Consider the following 16,254-nt stretch of genomic DNA (forward strand, 5'->3'; position numbering starts at 1 on the left):
ACAGGAGGTATATCATCATGTCACTTCTCCAACCAGATCAAAACACCTTGCAGAAGCCACGGAGCACAGTCACCGCTGTCTCGGGCTGGGTCCCCCATTTTCGCCTCCTGTGGTTTATCGTGATGCAAGTTTTCCACTTCGCTGTTTTCGTGACGTTCGCCAGACCCAACACCTTGCGAAAATATCTCATTGCCAGTAAATGCTTTGAAGAATCAGAACCCATGTCCAGAAGAAAGACCAGTATATCGTCGCTCGCTAGACGGTAATAGAGGAGAGGAAATTGCCGTGCCATGCCGTTTATGTTTCGTAATGCTGCTGTAACGCCGTCGTCCAGGTTGATAGAGTCGTTCCCGCTTTCTAGAGTCGTGACATTTGTACAAGGTTATCGCTCAGTTTGGGTATCGTAGAAATGGAACGTCTCGCCAGCCCGACGACGCAGAACGCTGGAGCATTACGCTCAGCAGCACGCAACTCGCTTACCAGCGGCGAGGAACGTACTGCTGCTGCATCTGTCGGCCCGGCGAGACTGACATTGGTGGGCTTGCAACAGACCGAGTGGACGGGTCCACAATCGGAATAGCATTGCGAGTCCGCTGCGCCAAAGGCTGGTGCAACTTCATCTGCTGTGCCTGTTGGAAGCTAGCCGGGTTGTACGTATTGGGTACCGATGAAAGAAGAAGTGAAGGCGTCGGCTGCACCTGGTGCTGCAGAGGTGAACTCTCTGGCGACCCAGATGAGAGAGAGCCTCGCTCCGATGAGGACGAAGAATGGATGGAATGAAGCTGGGATGCGATGTCAGTGCGAGTTCGAAGGTGCTGGACAGCGCTTCGACATACATCATCCTCCGTCAACAAGTTGAACGGACAGAATATCTCGTCATCATCAAACTCGAAACCCTTTGCGGCCTCCAGGACCCGCAGGTAGTCGGTATATGCAGGTGTCTGCGGGACCTCCTCTTTGGGGCTACGCTGGGCCTTGTATTGCCGGTGCGCATTCTGTGAAGACACTCTTGGTCCTCGGCGGCTTCGCCCGTGATGGCCGTGGGAGTGGTGAGGTTGAGAGGAGTGAGTCGATGTGTATTGCGGCATTCCGTAGTGATAGCTAGCCATGTTGTCGAGGTGTTCGTGGGTTGAAAATCGCTTTGTTGTTGTGTGCAGTGGAGTCGAAGGCAGGAGCTGAAGCGGGAGATTACAGCACAATAGGGATCATAACAAAGCCAGTCGAGTCCCGTGCGCGAGGTGGCAAACTCAAACAGCGAGCTGTGTTGGAATGCGGTCGCTTTCAGATAGTGATGCAGAGGAGAATGGCGTTGTCGTGGTCGAAAGCAGAGGTTCTGTGTACAGTCGCAAAGAAGGTCGAATGCAGTGGTATGTAAGGCTGGGTGCTGCGGAATGAGCAAAGGGCAGAGGGGAAGAGAGGCGGGAAGACGAGTCTGTTTCAAGAGCTGGCGCAAGGTCACTGGTCAGGCAAGCCAGGCGCCACACACTTTACTAGCTCCACATCAATGACATGGATAGCGCTGGAAGTCCCCTGCGAATCGGCCTAGCCAGCCAGTCACACACGGTCGCGTTGCGACGGATGCAGGCTGTGAGTCTCGAAGACAACGATCTTTGCCCTGCGACAAGTTTAGTCTCCCAGCAGTAGCTGCCTGGCGAATATGGACCAGGTGGCATCCAACAATCAGGTCATGGTCTTGATATCCATCGCTACCAGACACTTTGTTGGATGTTGTTTCGTTGTCGTGTGCAAAGGCAACCACTTCACCATGTCTGGTGACTGGCGGTGGCCTCACTTTCGAGTCCGCTGGATTCGCTACCCGACGCTTGCCGCGACGACGGCAGAGCACGGTGACAGCAGAGATCCGTCCTGCATGACTGGCGCAAGCGCTTGCACTGCCATCTCTGCAGATGGTTGAGGGCTATGCCTCTCAAGGTTAGACCTGTCTCTTCACAGACAGCGCAGCGCCCCGTTCCCACACCACCCACCACGCTCGTGGCAGACCGCTCTTCTCGACTGCGTGAGCATTGTTCCCGCTTTGGTACCACCTGTTGAGCTCGATTTGCTCCTCCTGAATTGCCTTGCACGTGCCTTGTGACCAGAGGAACTTCATGCTGTAAGATCTGGGGGAAGCAAGCCATTCAAGGTGCTGATGGCGGCGTGGTACAGCAGGGCGTCTCGCTCAATCACCCGGTTGGACAGTAAGGTTCGCGGGCAGCAGCCGCTGTCATCATCAGGGTTCTTCCACGATTGAGGGCGAAGGGTCTGCCTCTGTACATCCAAGATGCATCGGCCCGTTGGATGTAAGGTAATGCTCAACCCGCGCAACCAGGAGATGGGTACGCACATCATTTAGTGGACTGGATGGTCTTTGATGGTATCGAGGAGCCTGCAAGAGCGTGACGTGGTAGACCAGCTCCAGGATAAAGAGTTGGTTGAGACCAGAACAAGGCCACAAATAGTGTTGTGTCACAAGAGCAGGACATATCCCAGGCAGTGCAGCTTCTAGAAGCAGCATCCAGGTAGAATTGCGCAAGACCACGAGACTTCCCGGTGAATGCTGTTGAGACTGCAAATCGCATGTCACACGCAAGACCAGAAGTCAGTACCTTCCCACGCACCGTGAGAGACTGTATCGCTGGGTCGCCTGGCGCATACTCATCCGCATTGCTGCTGAAATCCTGATTTGCAGGGTTGGACTGGGAGCGATCGTGTCGCAAGATCTCGCACTTGAAGTATCATCGATTTCGGGACTCAGGAAAGATGCGTGTGTCGCTGGTAGAGATGCGAGCAAGAGCGGTCGCATGGACATTCGTATGCCGCATGAGGCTTGTTAAGCAATGCACTGTACGATGCAAGTTCGGGCGCTGAACAGGAGGGTCAATATACAGCACGATGCACCTCGTGACTTCCATGTCTTCTCGACTTCCGTCGAAGCAAGAATTGCAGCTAACTATCGCGTTTAGGATGGCACGCCCGTCTGCGCGTTTCCTCTCACCGTTGGATCTGATCAAGATGCTGTCCTTGCCCAGTGGTATGCCTTTTTCTGAGGAATTGTCTCTGACATCGTGACTGCTCGACTTTCCGACTCTCGAAGTCTTAAAGTTGCACCCTCGAGCCCGTCCAAATTTCGGAGCACAGAATCAAAAGCTATATATATTACTACGGAGTTGATCGCGATATCTCCGACCACTGTTCGTCCGGTGAGATGTCCGAGTGGTTATGGAGCTGCGTTTAGGTTTCCTAAGCATGATCCGCAGTGGCTTTGCTTCGTGGGGTATGTTACTCTCCAACTCCACCTTCTCAGCGTCACGCCCTAACAGTTTTCCAGTTCAAATCCCACTCTCATCAAAATTCAGAACACGAGAGAGTTACGACCACATTCTTTTTGCCGTTCTACGTCGGATAGCGGTGATTTTATACCAATTACATGTCTTATGGCTAACGATATGGTACGGTAACCCATGCTGTAGCTCGTGGGAAAGAGGTGAACGCTTTTTTGCTAGCGGCAATTCCAGTACGGCTGTTGTGTGATAGAGGTACACGGTCTGGGCAAGAGATGGCTTTGTATACATGGAGACTGCCATGATAGAAGCAGCGGCCTGGGGCAGTGAGCTGCGGATGGCTCTGATCTGTCAAGTCGCTCCATCGATTCGGCAGTCGTTCGCTCTGAAGGTTGGTCACAGGCAGCACAATTTAATCAACAATGCTTTTCCACCTCTCTACTTCCACGTCTAAAAGTCTACGAATGCCTTCATCCACTGATGATAAGACTTTACGCCTTCTTGCTTAATACCCTCCATCTCCTCCCGCACACCCAACATACTAACCTTACCACGCCCGCCCTCCTCGCTCTCGAACTGCCACCCTGCAAAAAGCTCCTCGAGTCTACCAACCGTGTCAACGTTGTCATCAATCAGTAGCGATATAGCATCGTAGCCTCCCGCGCCAGGCACAACACCTCCAATTACGCCTGGCACTTTCTCGCAGGCATCAAGCAGCTTCGTCTGCGCGGGCGGCTCAATCGGAACACCAGACTTCTCCGACATAAGTCGTATGAGCTCGCGGATGCGAGTGATGGCACTCTTCAGCTCTTTGTACTTGTCTGCGCCGTCAGCCTCGGTGGCTGCCTTTAATGCCTTTGCTAATGTCTGATTTGCTTCGTCCAGATCACTCCAGATCGCGTTGGCCTCTTCGACTGTCTCCTTGCGCCAGGCGAGGACTTGCTTGACCATGCCAGGAGTCTTGCTGCCACAAGATACATCACACATGACCAGCCTCAGTCCTTCCGGAATCTTCACCACATCCTTCTGGATCTCGGTATCCCACTTGATCTTGTGGTGGTTCTCCTCGACGATGTCTCGAAGCTCTGTTGCAAATTTGGGAACACCTGGTTCGGCATGGTTGGAGAGCAGCCCAGGTGAGAAGCGTCGGTATAGGCAGGTTCCATATACAGCCGACGCCACATCGAAGCCAGAGCCGACTTTGCCTTGGGCCGCGCAATGAGCAGCTTGAGCTAGGTTGTGCAGGCGCTTCTTGCTTTCGTCCTTTTTCAAGTCGAACTTCGACCGTGGCAGATAGTAAGTCAGGAGAGCGGCTGTGACTGCAGTGACCAGTGCTGCGGATGATCCTAAGCCAGTCTTGGGTGCCTTCGAAAGTGGTAAGCTGAAGTTGTGGAAGCGGGTGGTCGCTACAGCTCCTGCACCGGATATCTCAGCAGGCGTGGAGTAGTAGTCGTTGTCGGCAAGGATCGTAATGGCGGCTGGTGTGATACCGGATCCAGCCAAGCTTGTGATGTAGCTCAAGGCATAGCCGAGTGTGGTCTCGACAAACGGGTTGCGATTGAGGTTGAGGTCTGCATCGCTGCGATATCACAGTCGTGTAAGTGTTTGTCGTCTTGTAACAGTATGGGAGCAGCGACAGAACACAAAAACATGGGTGGTACTGGATGCTGCTCCTTCCGTATCAGGTAAGAGTGGTAGCAGGGGGCATGATCTGCAGTGGCGACCCGTCCATGCAATACTGGATGACGGTCAATTGCAAAACAGAAGAAACGACTTACACTCTCAATTGGGTCACTTCGATGCCGCCGTCTCGTTCGGACAATCGATAGCCATACTCCCAGACCGCATCAAGGAACTGCGGCGATCTGACAGTGATCTCATTGAGAACAATGCCATTGCTTGTCGGAATGTCCTCGATCAACACATGTATACGAGCGTCCAGGCCGAATACCAGGCCAGTATGAGCGCGATCCAGCACCAAGTATCCGCCTGCCAGCAAGACTTTACCTGGTGCTGAGATCGCTACCGCTGCATCCGAACCCATCCAGTCAGAGTCACGTTCGGGCCGGCCGAGACGGCAAGACGAACAGGCGCTGGCACACGTGGAGAGGCGCAATGCTGACTGCGGCGGACGACACAGGAGTCAAGGTCCGGTTCCTGACGAGAAGAAGAGCAGATGACCAGAAGATTCGAGGTGCGGTCCCAGGGCGCCGATGCGCTAGTGAATTTTGCGGAGAGTGTCTTCGTTCCTGGCTGTCGTGTGTAGATTGCTCTGCAGCGTCGTTTCCTTTTCGCTTCGAGCTGGCAGAGGGGCTGAAGAGGGCAGATGAGCTTCGCAGCCAGCCTTGCGGATCGTGCAGTAGTCTCCCCGACGATGGAAGTGCTTGAACGACGCCGATGATGCAGAAACAGCCAGTAGAAAGCTGCATGTGGCAACACAGGAAGAGGCCGGAAGCTAGAAGCAATCTCGCACGCCCGACTTGGTATAGTCAGTAGTAATCAGGTAGGCGTCACACACACACACACACACACAGACACACACACACACACACTACGAGGCATCCCTTTTGTGAGAACAGCTTGCCGCAGTCAGAAGAGGCACCAACTTCCATCAGATTATCCTCGAGTCCAGCCAAGCCGCAGCCCGCTGGTGAATCATCCATCTCGACTCTACTGACACCCGACTTCGACCTCCCTCCTCGTCCTGCAGTTCCCAGGCACCAACCGCCACCACACCACCACCTCTCTTTCTGCTCCATCCATCTGGATAGCGCGTTTGTTTGACGGTGCCGCCGTCACATGAACCTGCACCCTCGCTACTCCCTCAGACTCCCGGTACGTACACACACGCGAACGCGACATTCCTCTCCCCACGCATCACCAGACGCGCTGACACCACTGCCTTATCAGTCCCACCCTTTCTCTCTGAAGGGCTCCTCCGTCACCTGAATGCCTATCCCGAAGGGTATTCACATCTCGCGTATTGCTGGCACTGCCATCAAGAGCTTCTCCCACGGCTACGCCCAGACCGTCGTCGCCGCTTCCCAGTCTTCCTACGCTGCCCAGAATGCATCTGCAGCAGACCTCCCGCTCGCGGACACCTTGATTGGTCGTTTCCGGAAGAGTGAGAAGAATCGCATCAAGAATGTATACAACCATGTCGAGAGCACACGAAAGGCCAGCACGGCCGCAGTTTCTGGTAGCCGACCAGAGTCTAGCCAGCAGGATGTTGGTTTAGACAAATACTTCGATGCTTGGCAGAAGAATCAGCGCAATGGAACGAGCGCGAAGGATTGGCAGCAATTCCAGTTTGCGCGCAGAATAGAGTGGCAGCCACCTTCGGTTGTTCCAACACATACCCAGGAGGCCTCCGACGCAGTGGGCATTGAAGAGAGCAATGATGAGACGTTCCGTGCTCCTAGCCTCAAGCGCTCTTACACGACCAGCGCCATCGATACCTTTGGACAAGCATTCGACACCGAAGCCCAGGAAGCCGTTGCCCTTGAGCTGGTGAACAACGCGATCGCCGATGAGATCTCGAAGGCCAAAGAGGAGTCTGATGATGGTCTCACTATTCGAGCCAAGTCGCCATCCGCGAGCTCCCAGCTGGCAGAGTCGTTCGAGTTCTACCCGCAATCCAACAGTCCAGCTTCGGTCTTTTCGCCTGCCGACAGTTGCTCGAGTGCCGAATCGCTAGAGAGTGACTACTACACCGAACAGCTTGTGCAGCTGGCAGAGAACAAGCGATATGCAGACATTCCGGCCGTCTTCCAGGGCATGTTGCGCGCTGGCGTGCAGAAGCCATCGCAAGCTGCATACCGTGCGTTGCTCAATTCAGCCATTGAGCTTACTCATGGCAAGCATCAGAAGACCCCGAGAGCGCTCGAAGTCTACTCGGACATGCTTAGGCGGAGAGTCGCCCCTGACGCCATCACATATGCTATGTTGATTGAGCTTCTCGCTGCCAGAGCATCAGAATCGGTTGCCATGCGCAAGGATCTGGAGCAGCGTCTCACTCGCTATGGAGGTATTGACCAGCCTGGCAAGTTCATGTTCCGATCAAGCCAGTCCGAGGCCGCCATCGTTGCCGAAGACAGCTCGTTGTCGATTGCCCTGAAGATGTTCGACAGAGCAACAGAGACAAGCTCCAAGCCACTCTCCAGTGAGGCATGTGCTTGTTTGGTCATTGCTAGCGCCGAGCAAGGTCGCGTGGACGATATGAACCGTGTATACCAGTACATGGAGGCACAGTCACTTGAGCCACTCTCAACAATCTATGCCCCCATGATCACCGCATACGGCATGAACGGCGACCTGCGCAAAGCTGTTGAGACCTACGACGAGTACAAGAACCTGGCCGTTGCCAACAACGCTGGCGAAAACTCCATCAACAGAGTTGACAACTTCGTGTACGCTGCACTCATCAAAGCTTACGGTACAGCAGATAGACTCAAGGGTGGCCTCAAATTCTTGGCAAGTATACAGGCTGGCGTTGAGAGCTCTAGCGAACTTGATGACCTGCGCGAGACAGTCGCCCTCGAAGCCCTGCTTCCCTTGGCCCTCAAGCACACTACTTTCCGCGACGCTCTGGAGTTGACCAAGTCCCTGACAGGGCGTGCGTACACTTCAGCGCTGTCTGCAATTGCTTCTGCTGCGGCCGACAGGAATCTCCCGGACATCAGTACCCAGGCTTTCGATACCCTCACTGGACACACCAAGGACCTGGTCGAACCAAGCATGGCTTTGCTTGCTATGCACGTTCGTAATGCAAACGTGGAAGCAGCTGAACCTTTCTGGAGAATCCTTGAAAACGCTTCTGTAAATCTCTCCTTCATCGAGCCTACAACGATGCGCACCATTGCGTTGATCGGCATTGGACAAGCAGAGCTTGGCTTGAGGAACAGCAGGCGCATGTTCGCACGGATCCGCGAGACACAGTCGGAGAGCCGCCAAGCCGAGAGCAACGATCACATTGATGAAGCTATCGAGCTTATCGGCTCTTTCATGCTGAAGAGTCAGGCGATGCTCCCGCCTGAAGCAAACTTGGAAGCACTCCGCATGATGACTGAGAATGGCACATTCGTCGCGCCGATCGCGGAACATCTTGTGGCGCGCTTCGGTCCTGAGCACATCGCACGACTGAATCAGGCTGACCTCGATTATCTTCTGCGTTTACAGAGCAGCATGATCCTTGAGGAGTCATCTGCCGACATCGCTGGACCTGCTCGCTTCGGCTGCCTCTTGGAGAACATTGTTTCCCGCTCTGCTATGCCTTCTGCTGAGACCGAGACACTTATCGAGAAGACCCTCATCAATATCGATCGTGCGGAACTGTCAAGACTTTGGAACAACTACCGTTACCCGACCACGCCGGCACTATTCCAGCCGTCACCATTTACGCCAGTAGTGCCGTTCCAAGCGCCGACATCCTCCGAGGACACCTATGACCCCTATGCTAAGCGCACGGATGTCAAGGGTTCCAACGCTATCAATGAACTTCTCGAACGTCCACATGGTCGCCGTATGAACGAGGCTCTTACTAAGTTCCGCAACATGCGCCGTATTGGTCGGGCACCGCGAATGTTCACCTACGGTAAACTCATCGAAGCCGCGGCCAAGGAGAACAACCTCAACCTCTGTCATGACGTTCTTGAAATGGCAAAGCAAGATGTTCCTTTCGATGCTCGATACCGCGTCGTCCGATTTGGATGGCAACAGATCCTCGACCACATGGTTGCTGGCTGCCTCCACCTTCATCGACGAGACCTCGCTGCGAAGTACCACCAGGACATGCTCGACATGGGTTTCGCACCTTCCGCCAACACTTTCGGATTGTACATCACGACGCTGAAGGAGAACACCAAGACATTCGATGAGGCCACAGAGGCCGTCAAGATCTTCCTGCGTGCGAAGGCTGAAGGTGTCGAACCATCATCCTTCCTCTACAACGCTCTAATCGGCAAACTTGGCAAGGCTCGACGCATTGACGACTGTCTCTTCTACTTCGCTGAGATGCGCAACCTCCGTGTTGCTCCAACTTCAGTTACCTACGGCACTATCGTCAACGCCCTTTGCCGTGTGTCCGATGAGAAGTTCGCAGAAGAGATCTTCGAGGAGATGGAAGCTTGCGACAATTACAAGCCACGTCCAGCTCCTTACCATTCTCTGATGCAGTTCTTCCTGACCACTAAGCGCGATCGCAGCAAGGTCCTTGCCTACTACGAGCGCATGCGCAGCAAGAATATTGTGCCTACTGTCCACACGTTCAAGCTGTTGATCGACACCCACGCAACCCTCGAGCCAGTGAACATGCCAGCCGCCGAAGCTGTCCTCGAAGACATGAAGGCGAGTGGCATCCAGCCCGAAGCCGTTCACTACGCTTCCTTGATCCATGCTAACGGCTGCGTCTTGCACGACGTTGAGGCTGCTCGCGCGCTCTTTGACAAAGTCATCGCCGAGGGCCAAATCAGACCACAGCCAAACATGTATCAGGCACTTTTTGAGAGCTTGAACGCCAATCACCGATCTTCCGAGTGCGAGCCACTTCTCCAGGATATGGCCGCTCGCGGTGTCGACTTCACACCTTACATTGCCAACGCTCTCATCCACGGCTGGACCTTGGAGAAGAACGTTTCCAAGGCCAAGGAGGCTTTCCAGCGCGTGCCCATGTCTCGTCGCGAGCCCAGCACATATGAGGCTATGGTTCGCGCCTACCTCGCTGCGGAGGACCGTGATGCTGCGAAAGGCGTCGTCCGCGAAGCTCTCAGCCGCGGATACCCCAGCGCTGTCGCGGGCAAGATCGCGGAGCTGGTTCGCTGAGCCACCACACTTTGCATTGCAACTGGCGTTTCACCCTCCTTGACCGGGTCGGGTTCCTTTTTGTCACGGCATACTATACATAATGCTTTTACGGCCGTCATTAGCGAGGTGTTCTGGCGTTACTATACATCGACCGCCCTCTGGATGAGGCGCCGGCTGTGGGCGATCATGCAGGAAGGGATTGTTTGGCATAGCCGCTGCCAGAGTCTTACATGATGGGTATGCGTGAGCTATTTGCTGGGAATGTTGAGTGAGAAGTTTGTTGCTGTACTATAGATGGATACCCCCAATCTCTGCTCTGCTGGATCTATGGCCTGCCGACATCTACGATTCGTAGTTGAGCGAGGCGGATCTGGAGTTTCTTTGAAATGACAAAGGAAATTAATATCACCATGGTTTCCAACTGTCCCATCGTCGCGCCTTGATGCTGTTTGAAGCACTGGTGCCGTTGCCCTAGCACGTTCACCTCACACTCCAACCCCAATCCCGATGTCTGAGCCGCGTGCTGAGCGGACCAAAGCGGCGTAGTCACCTAGATCTTTGGTCACCTGTGCTAGAGCCAGAGATCGTGCATAGCGCCTGTCATGTATCAAGAGTAAACATACATGATCCGAAGTGCCCAAGCGTGTGCGAGATGCCAGGCTCCCCTCACAGTTCGTGTTCTCCAGACAGGTTTCAATCTGGTGTGCTTCCTCTGGAAGGGGTTCATCATCAATATCCTCGTCCTCTTGGTTACGACACACGATGCAGCGAATGTCGGCCACTGAATTGCGGTGTGACTCAGGCAACAAGAGTAGTAAAGCCGTGAGTGTGGGTGGGTTGTAGACGATCAAGGCAGCTCCAGGACCGTAGTAGGAGGCGGCGTACTTGCTTCGTGAGTGGCAATCGACGTGGAGGAGATGTGACATTGGGTCTGATGGACGAGTGAGGTCTTTCAGGCCTTTAATGAGAGTGCCGAACTCGCGTATGCTTGGTGCCGCGGTGAAGGTGAGGTCGTAGAACATGTCATCCTGGCTATCGTTAGCATTTGAACCACCGCCGTGACGGTGAAACAGCTTGCGAGTTCTTGCGGAAGGCTCTCTAGACTTTGTCGCAGCACAAGACTGTCAAATTGCGCGGTTGCCATGTTGTGGTGGGTGTTGTTCGTTCGAGAAAAAGTTGTCATGGTAAGCAAATGTTGCCAATTAGGAGGTATGCTATCTGCGCGCCAAAGCTTCCACTGTTGAAGATGTGAAGCCGAAGTTCTGGAGCTGTAGTGTGTTGTTCTTGAGACATGTGAAAAGCATCCTCTCCCTGCTCTGAGCCAGTCACTTGACGTGACAGCAGCGAGGCCGCAGCACTTGGCTTCGACAGTGCTACAAGGCTCATCTTTCACATGCAAAACCCCTATGCTGGACGTAACGCTCCCCACTCCCGACCCTGCCTAGCTTCCTCGAGCGATACACTTGTATAACCTTCGAGGTCTCGTGTAATCTGTTCCGAAATGTTAGTAGGAAGCGACATGGGATACAGCCAGAACCGTACCTCAGTCTCGCGTCCAATGTGAATTTTCCGGAGGAACGCATTGTCTGTTTGGCCCGCTCTACGCAAGCAGTCATAATATATCTGCAGCGAACGATAGTTTGGGCTATGTTCATGAGCCGGCTCTGCTCGTGCACAGATGTAGCGGATATCAGCGATCATGTCGCGGTGAGCATCGGGCAGTGATCCAAGCCATTGCTCGAGTGTGCGGTTTCCATACACCACGAAGACGGCACCATCGCCGTCATACGACTTCGCAAACTTGGCTCTGGACCGACGATCTATTCCCAGCAGAGTCGGGCATGGATCTGTCGGTGGCGTGGCGAAGTGGAGTCGATTCGCGATAGTTCCGAGTTGACGGACGCCAGGTTTGGCGGCGAATGTGAGATCGTAGATAATGTCGTACTGCAGACGCGATCAGCATGTGGTTGCTTATATGTCCCGGCAGTGTGCCAATCTTACGAGTTCCTGTGGCAAGCTTTCGAGATGTGCACGCAGCACGAGGCTATTGACCTCTTTGTGTGCCATGTCTTGGTGTGCTGGTGTTGTTTGAGGCATGTAAAAATGTGGTGGAATTGAGAGAGAGAGAGCGATACTGAAGGAGGCAAGCACGAGAGTCCGTGCGCCGAACACTTCAATTCGCGCTTGCCTTCTTCCAAGCTCGTCCAGTCCCGTCACTTCAAATGCACGTGATAACTATTGAAGGCAAGAGACATCTTTCGTCCGTAAGACGTGCGGGAAATCCCCAGCTCAGTAGCAGTCGCTCGGCTGTTGGGACGTAGTGTTCGAGTATGGCTAACGCCCTCTTGTTCAGATGGCAGATCTGTCGTGCGCGATCTTCTCTACACACCTGGGTATCGTGCACACATCCATCTTCTACGCCCGCAACCCCCTCACTCGATCAGATCACTCGTCATCATCTTCCTCCTCTTCTTCGACATCGTCCATACCCATGTCCTCCATCTCGTCAATGAGCTGATCCATCGGTATCTCCAAGCCCTCATCCTCATCCTCACCATCCGTCTCCATTTCCTCAACACCTCGCTGCACCTGGTTCTTATACATGTTGAGACCGTGCCTGAGCTCTGGATCTGCCTCCAAGTCCTGCAAGAACTGCTCGTAGTCAATCTCATCACGATCCTGGTCCTGCTTTCTCGGCTTCATGTCACTCTCTTCTCTCGCCATACGCTTGAGCTTCCAGTTGCGGTTGCTTGGACCCTTCTTCTTGCGGCGCTCGTAGTGCTTCTTGACTAATATCACGTCAGGAATCTGCCCAGAGTACTGTTTCGACTCTTCTATCGCCTCGAAGTTGGGGTTGTTGAACTGTGTTCCTGTCAGGTGGTAACCCATAGCGCTGTCACCAGGCTTGAGGACGTTGCCAAGATGGGTACGTATGTTGTAGGTCGTGTCGTTGACGCCGAGATCAGATGTGCGGGCGACTGTTGCTTCGGCAAGGGCAAAGCGACCAACTTGGGGACCGAGGGGTTCAATGTCCATAATCACGAACTCTCGCAGCTCTTGCACGTCTGCCAAAGGTGTGAAGGGTGCTCGCCAGTAGATCGGCGTACTCAAGTCTGCAATCTGTAGGGTGTTTGGATCGAGGAAGTTCACCGCTGTGCCGATTCTGTAGCAGAGCACCAGCGGTGCAATGTTTCCAATCTGCTTCGCGATCTTCAGAGGTAGAGCCACCAAGTCGTCCTTGCATATCGGCACCAATTCGCACGAGTATGAGAACTTGTACGACTTGGACGATGTGTGTACATCCATCGAGATCAGCTCTTGACTTTTCTTGGTCTTCACTGGCGCGACCGAGCTAAGGAAGTCCACGAACGCCTCTGCATGATTCCGCTGTCCGAAGTAGAAATCAATGCCGTTCTGCACTTCCTTGATGTTGATCGTCTCTTTGTGCGCTCCTTGCTTCAGGATAAGCTGCTCCAGGTACAGGAACGTTCTCTTGTGCGGGACCTTCTGCCTGACTTGCACGTTCGCTCGCCATGTGTTGTGGGTATATGACTTGGCGCAATCAGGACACTGCTTGTATTGCTGCACGAACTCAACGTCAAAAGTCTGCTGTAATATCGTTCCTTCTCCCGCCTCTTGCTGTACTGTGATCTTGACCTTGATACGTCTCGAATGCGGCTCGGTCCAGATGAAAGATGCGTCTATAATGCGTGTCTTGTTCAATCCTCTTAGTTTTCGTAGGCATAGTGCCAGCAGTTCTCTTGATTCTGGTGGAGCTACGACCCAGGATGTAGGCGGTGAATGCCATCGGTCGCAGTCTCTGCACATGTGGAGTACGCTGTCGCGCTCGATGGTGGATGTGATGTCGGTGGTGAGCCTTAGGCAGTCTGAGCATAGCGCTCCTCCTGCTTGTGTGCCATCGATCGGGGCACCACAGTTGTAGCAGAGGACTGTTGCCTGTGTTGCTGCTCGAGGTGCCAGTGGCACAGATGAGTCGATCTCCATCGACATGATGGGCGTGAACGTGGGAGGTTGTGACCAGACTCGGTATGAGGATGGTATGATCGAAGAGCGACTGTCGGAGTGTGCAGTCCTGTACGCCGTTTGGGGCGAAGTCGAAAAGGTATGAGTCTTGGGAAAGTTCAAGGTTGACCGTGTGCAGAAGATGCCCGCCACAGAATCTTAGAAATCCTAGCACAGACTTGGACCCTCGCGTCCGTGCGTATCGATATCGCAAACTCAATCTAAAGCAGGGGCAACGGTGGCTGACATCACTTGAGGAAGGTGCGACAATGGAGCAGAAGCAGTCACGAGACATTGTATTGAAGGTGCTCTCTACCACCAGGCAGTGAGACTCATCCCGTATCCTCGCTCGCGATTCAGTCCCAAGCCAACAGCGACCTAATCTTGCAAGCATCATGCTCCGCCATACCAAGAAGTCCAACTCACCAAGAACGAGCTCCCATGACATCGACATCTAATCGCTATCCTGCTCGTCGTGCTTCGAGTTCGCCAATGCACCCCAAGCGCCCTTCGGCTTGGGCTGGAAACGATGAAGGCCACCATTCGACGAGAAAGTGAGCTTACCGACCGGAGCCTTGACGACCTTCTTGCCGACTCTGGACCAGCCTTCGCCTTCAAAGGTCATCTTCTTGTTCAGCGGTGTCGACATTGTCAGGGCTGGAGCAGACTTGTTCGAGGCCGATGATTTGGTGGATGGCACTGTGAGCAAGGTGGCAGCAGAGTCGGCTACGCTCGAGTCGAGACTGCCCTGCCGCGATGCGCTCGCGTCATCCTCGATGTCGGCATCTGCGGATGTTGCACTATCGCGACGCTCCTCGGGAGTCGCATCGTACGGCTTGTGCTTATCGTCCCAGTGCTTGCCGTTGTCGACGAGGTCGCGATAGACACGCTTGTTCGCCCAACGCCAAAAGCCAGCCCTGTTTCTAGACACAATCTTGAGCTCGTCGTTGCAGTGCATGAAGTCATTTCTAATGGCTTCCGTCAGCTCTGTGACGAGCGCCCCTGCTTTCCCTTCGGCGTGTCTGTCGACATCGAGAATGTCGAAGAGTCTGTCGATTTCGAGATCGTCCTACAAGCGGAAGTGTGTCAGTCGCTTTCATAAAGTACCGGAGTAGCCTCGGGCCACCCTCCCCCCCTTCGATCACTTACCATCTTGAGATGCTCTCGATCCTTGACGATGAAGTCGTGGCGAGCTGATTTCGAATTGCAGGTGCTGCTAGTGAACTTCAGATTCATCTTGATGTCCAGATCCTCGCCTAGTCCTTCCATCTCGGCCTCGTCGACCTCCAGCTTCTCGCCTTGCGGATGCAACGTCATGGCAACGAACTTGATGTCAGCGGTGGTAACCACCTTGTCCCTGTGGAGAGCCTTGGCCGCTTTCTTGGTCGCCTTTCTGTCCTTCTTGGAGATCTTGTTGGGAGTCTCAAGCGGTACCTGGCCTCGACCATCGACTGTGTTGAGAGCCTTGGCTGTGAGCGGAGTGCGTGGTGTCTTCGGTGTAGCTGGCGAACGCAACAGCTCCATTGCGGCCGCTTCCTCCTCCTGTTGCAGCTTCTTGATCTTGGCCAGGATCTCGGCGATCTCGCGGTGACGCTTTTCATGCTGTTCGTCTGTGGTCTTGCAAGCTGCGCAGCGGGAAGACCAGTTCTTGCGGAAGAGGGAGTGGTAGCGATGGCACCATTCGACATGGGTACCAAGGCAGGTAGTTCGACATTTGTCGTGCGAGAGTGGCGTTTGGCAGATGGGGCAGTGGTGCTCTGGAGGATATGATCAGCAGCTGGACAGTAATGCAATCTGATGGTGCGCGTTTGCAGTGCAGACTTACTCAAGGTACCACCATCCTCCCACTTAAACAGATCTTGTGGCATATTTGCTGACCGGTGATGTCAGGCTTCTTTTGCGTCGGTGTTGTTGTTGTTGTTGTTGTTGTTCTCGAGCTGTGGTATCAGGCCGTGCTTTATGCCTTCGAGTTGGCCTTCGAGTGCTGCCTACAGCAATTGATGCAATGCTATTGTTGGCTAGCGGTGATAGCGACCTTTGCATGTTCCGTTCGTAGTATTGTCCGTCAATAACAGCCGGGCGCCAGCGTACGTCGGACAGTATCGCACGTGAAGGACGGGGTCGAACAGATGGCGTGTTTTCTCACTCG

At 54.0% G+C, this 16,254-nt stretch overlaps 7 protein-coding genes across 7 annotated transcripts; 1 reads left to right on the forward strand and 6 right to left on the reverse strand.

Moving 5' to 3' along the window:
- Window positions 1-476: 476 nt before the first annotated feature.
- On the reverse strand, window positions 477-1,109 carry CLAFUR5_11157 (uncharacterized protein; the record flags this gene model as incomplete). The annotated part of the gene is made up of 2 exons (XM_047910305.1): window positions 477-782; window positions 837-1,109. The coding sequence occupies 2 exons, from the start codon at window positions 1,107-1,109 to the stop codon at window positions 477-479; spliced, it is 579 nt and encodes a 192-aa protein (XP_047765576.1).
- Window positions 1,110-3,731: 2,622 nt separating this feature from the next.
- Window positions 3,732-5,325, reverse strand: CLAFUR5_11158 (Phosphomevalonate kinase; the record flags this gene model as incomplete). The annotated part of the gene is made up of 2 exons (XM_047910306.1): window positions 3,732-4,860; window positions 5,060-5,325. The coding sequence occupies 2 exons, from the start codon at window positions 5,323-5,325 to the stop codon at window positions 3,732-3,734; spliced, it is 1,395 nt and encodes a 464-aa protein (XP_047765571.1).
- Window positions 5,326-6,230: 905 nt separating this feature from the next.
- Window positions 6,231-10,100, forward strand: CLAFUR5_11159 (Pentatricopeptide repeat-containing protein 5, mitochondrial; the record flags this gene model as incomplete). Its single annotated transcript, XM_047910307.1, has 1 exon — window positions 6,231-10,100. One exon carries the CDS (start codon window positions 6,231-6,233, stop codon window positions 10,098-10,100), a length of 3,870 nt encoding a protein of 1,289 aa, XP_047765382.1.
- A 467-nt stretch (window positions 10,101-10,567) lies between these two features.
- On the reverse strand, window positions 10,568-11,104 carry CLAFUR5_11160 (uncharacterized protein; the record flags this gene model as incomplete). The annotated part of the gene is made up of 2 exons (XM_047910308.1): window positions 10,568-10,648; window positions 10,706-11,104. 2 exons carry the CDS (start codon window positions 11,102-11,104, stop codon window positions 10,568-10,570), a joined length of 480 nt encoding a protein of 159 aa, XP_047765471.1.
- Window positions 11,105-11,486: 382 nt separating this feature from the next.
- CLAFUR5_11161 (uncharacterized protein) lies at window positions 11,487-12,179 on the reverse strand (the record flags this gene model as incomplete). Its single annotated transcript, XM_047910309.1, has 3 exons — window positions 11,487-11,573; window positions 11,625-12,026; window positions 12,084-12,179. 3 exons carry the CDS (start codon window positions 12,177-12,179, stop codon window positions 11,487-11,489), a joined length of 585 nt encoding a protein of 194 aa, XP_047765149.1.
- Window positions 12,180-12,527: 348 nt separating this feature from the next.
- Window positions 12,528-14,093, reverse strand: CLAFUR5_11162 (60S ribosomal export protein NMD3; the record flags this gene model as incomplete). The annotated part of the gene is made up of 1 exon (XM_047910310.1): window positions 12,528-14,093. One exon carries the CDS (start codon window positions 14,091-14,093, stop codon window positions 12,528-12,530), a length of 1,566 nt encoding a protein of 521 aa, XP_047765148.1.
- Window positions 14,094-14,559: 466 nt separating this feature from the next.
- On the reverse strand, window positions 14,560-15,973 carry CLAFUR5_11163 (uncharacterized protein; the record flags this gene model as incomplete). The annotated part of the gene is made up of 3 exons (XM_047910311.1): window positions 14,560-15,174; window positions 15,255-15,862; window positions 15,931-15,973. 3 exons carry the CDS (start codon window positions 15,971-15,973, stop codon window positions 14,560-14,562), a joined length of 1,266 nt encoding a protein of 421 aa, XP_047765147.1.
- Between the last annotated feature and the right edge of the window lie 281 nt (window positions 15,974-16,254).

The sequence above is a fragment of the Fulvia fulva genome, chromosome 8 (genome assembly GCF_020509005.1).
Source record: "Fulvia fulva chromosome 8, complete sequence".
In the NCBI taxonomy this organism is placed as follows: Eukaryota; Fungi; Ascomycota; class Dothideomycetes; order Mycosphaerellales; family Mycosphaerellaceae; genus Fulvia; species Fulvia fulva.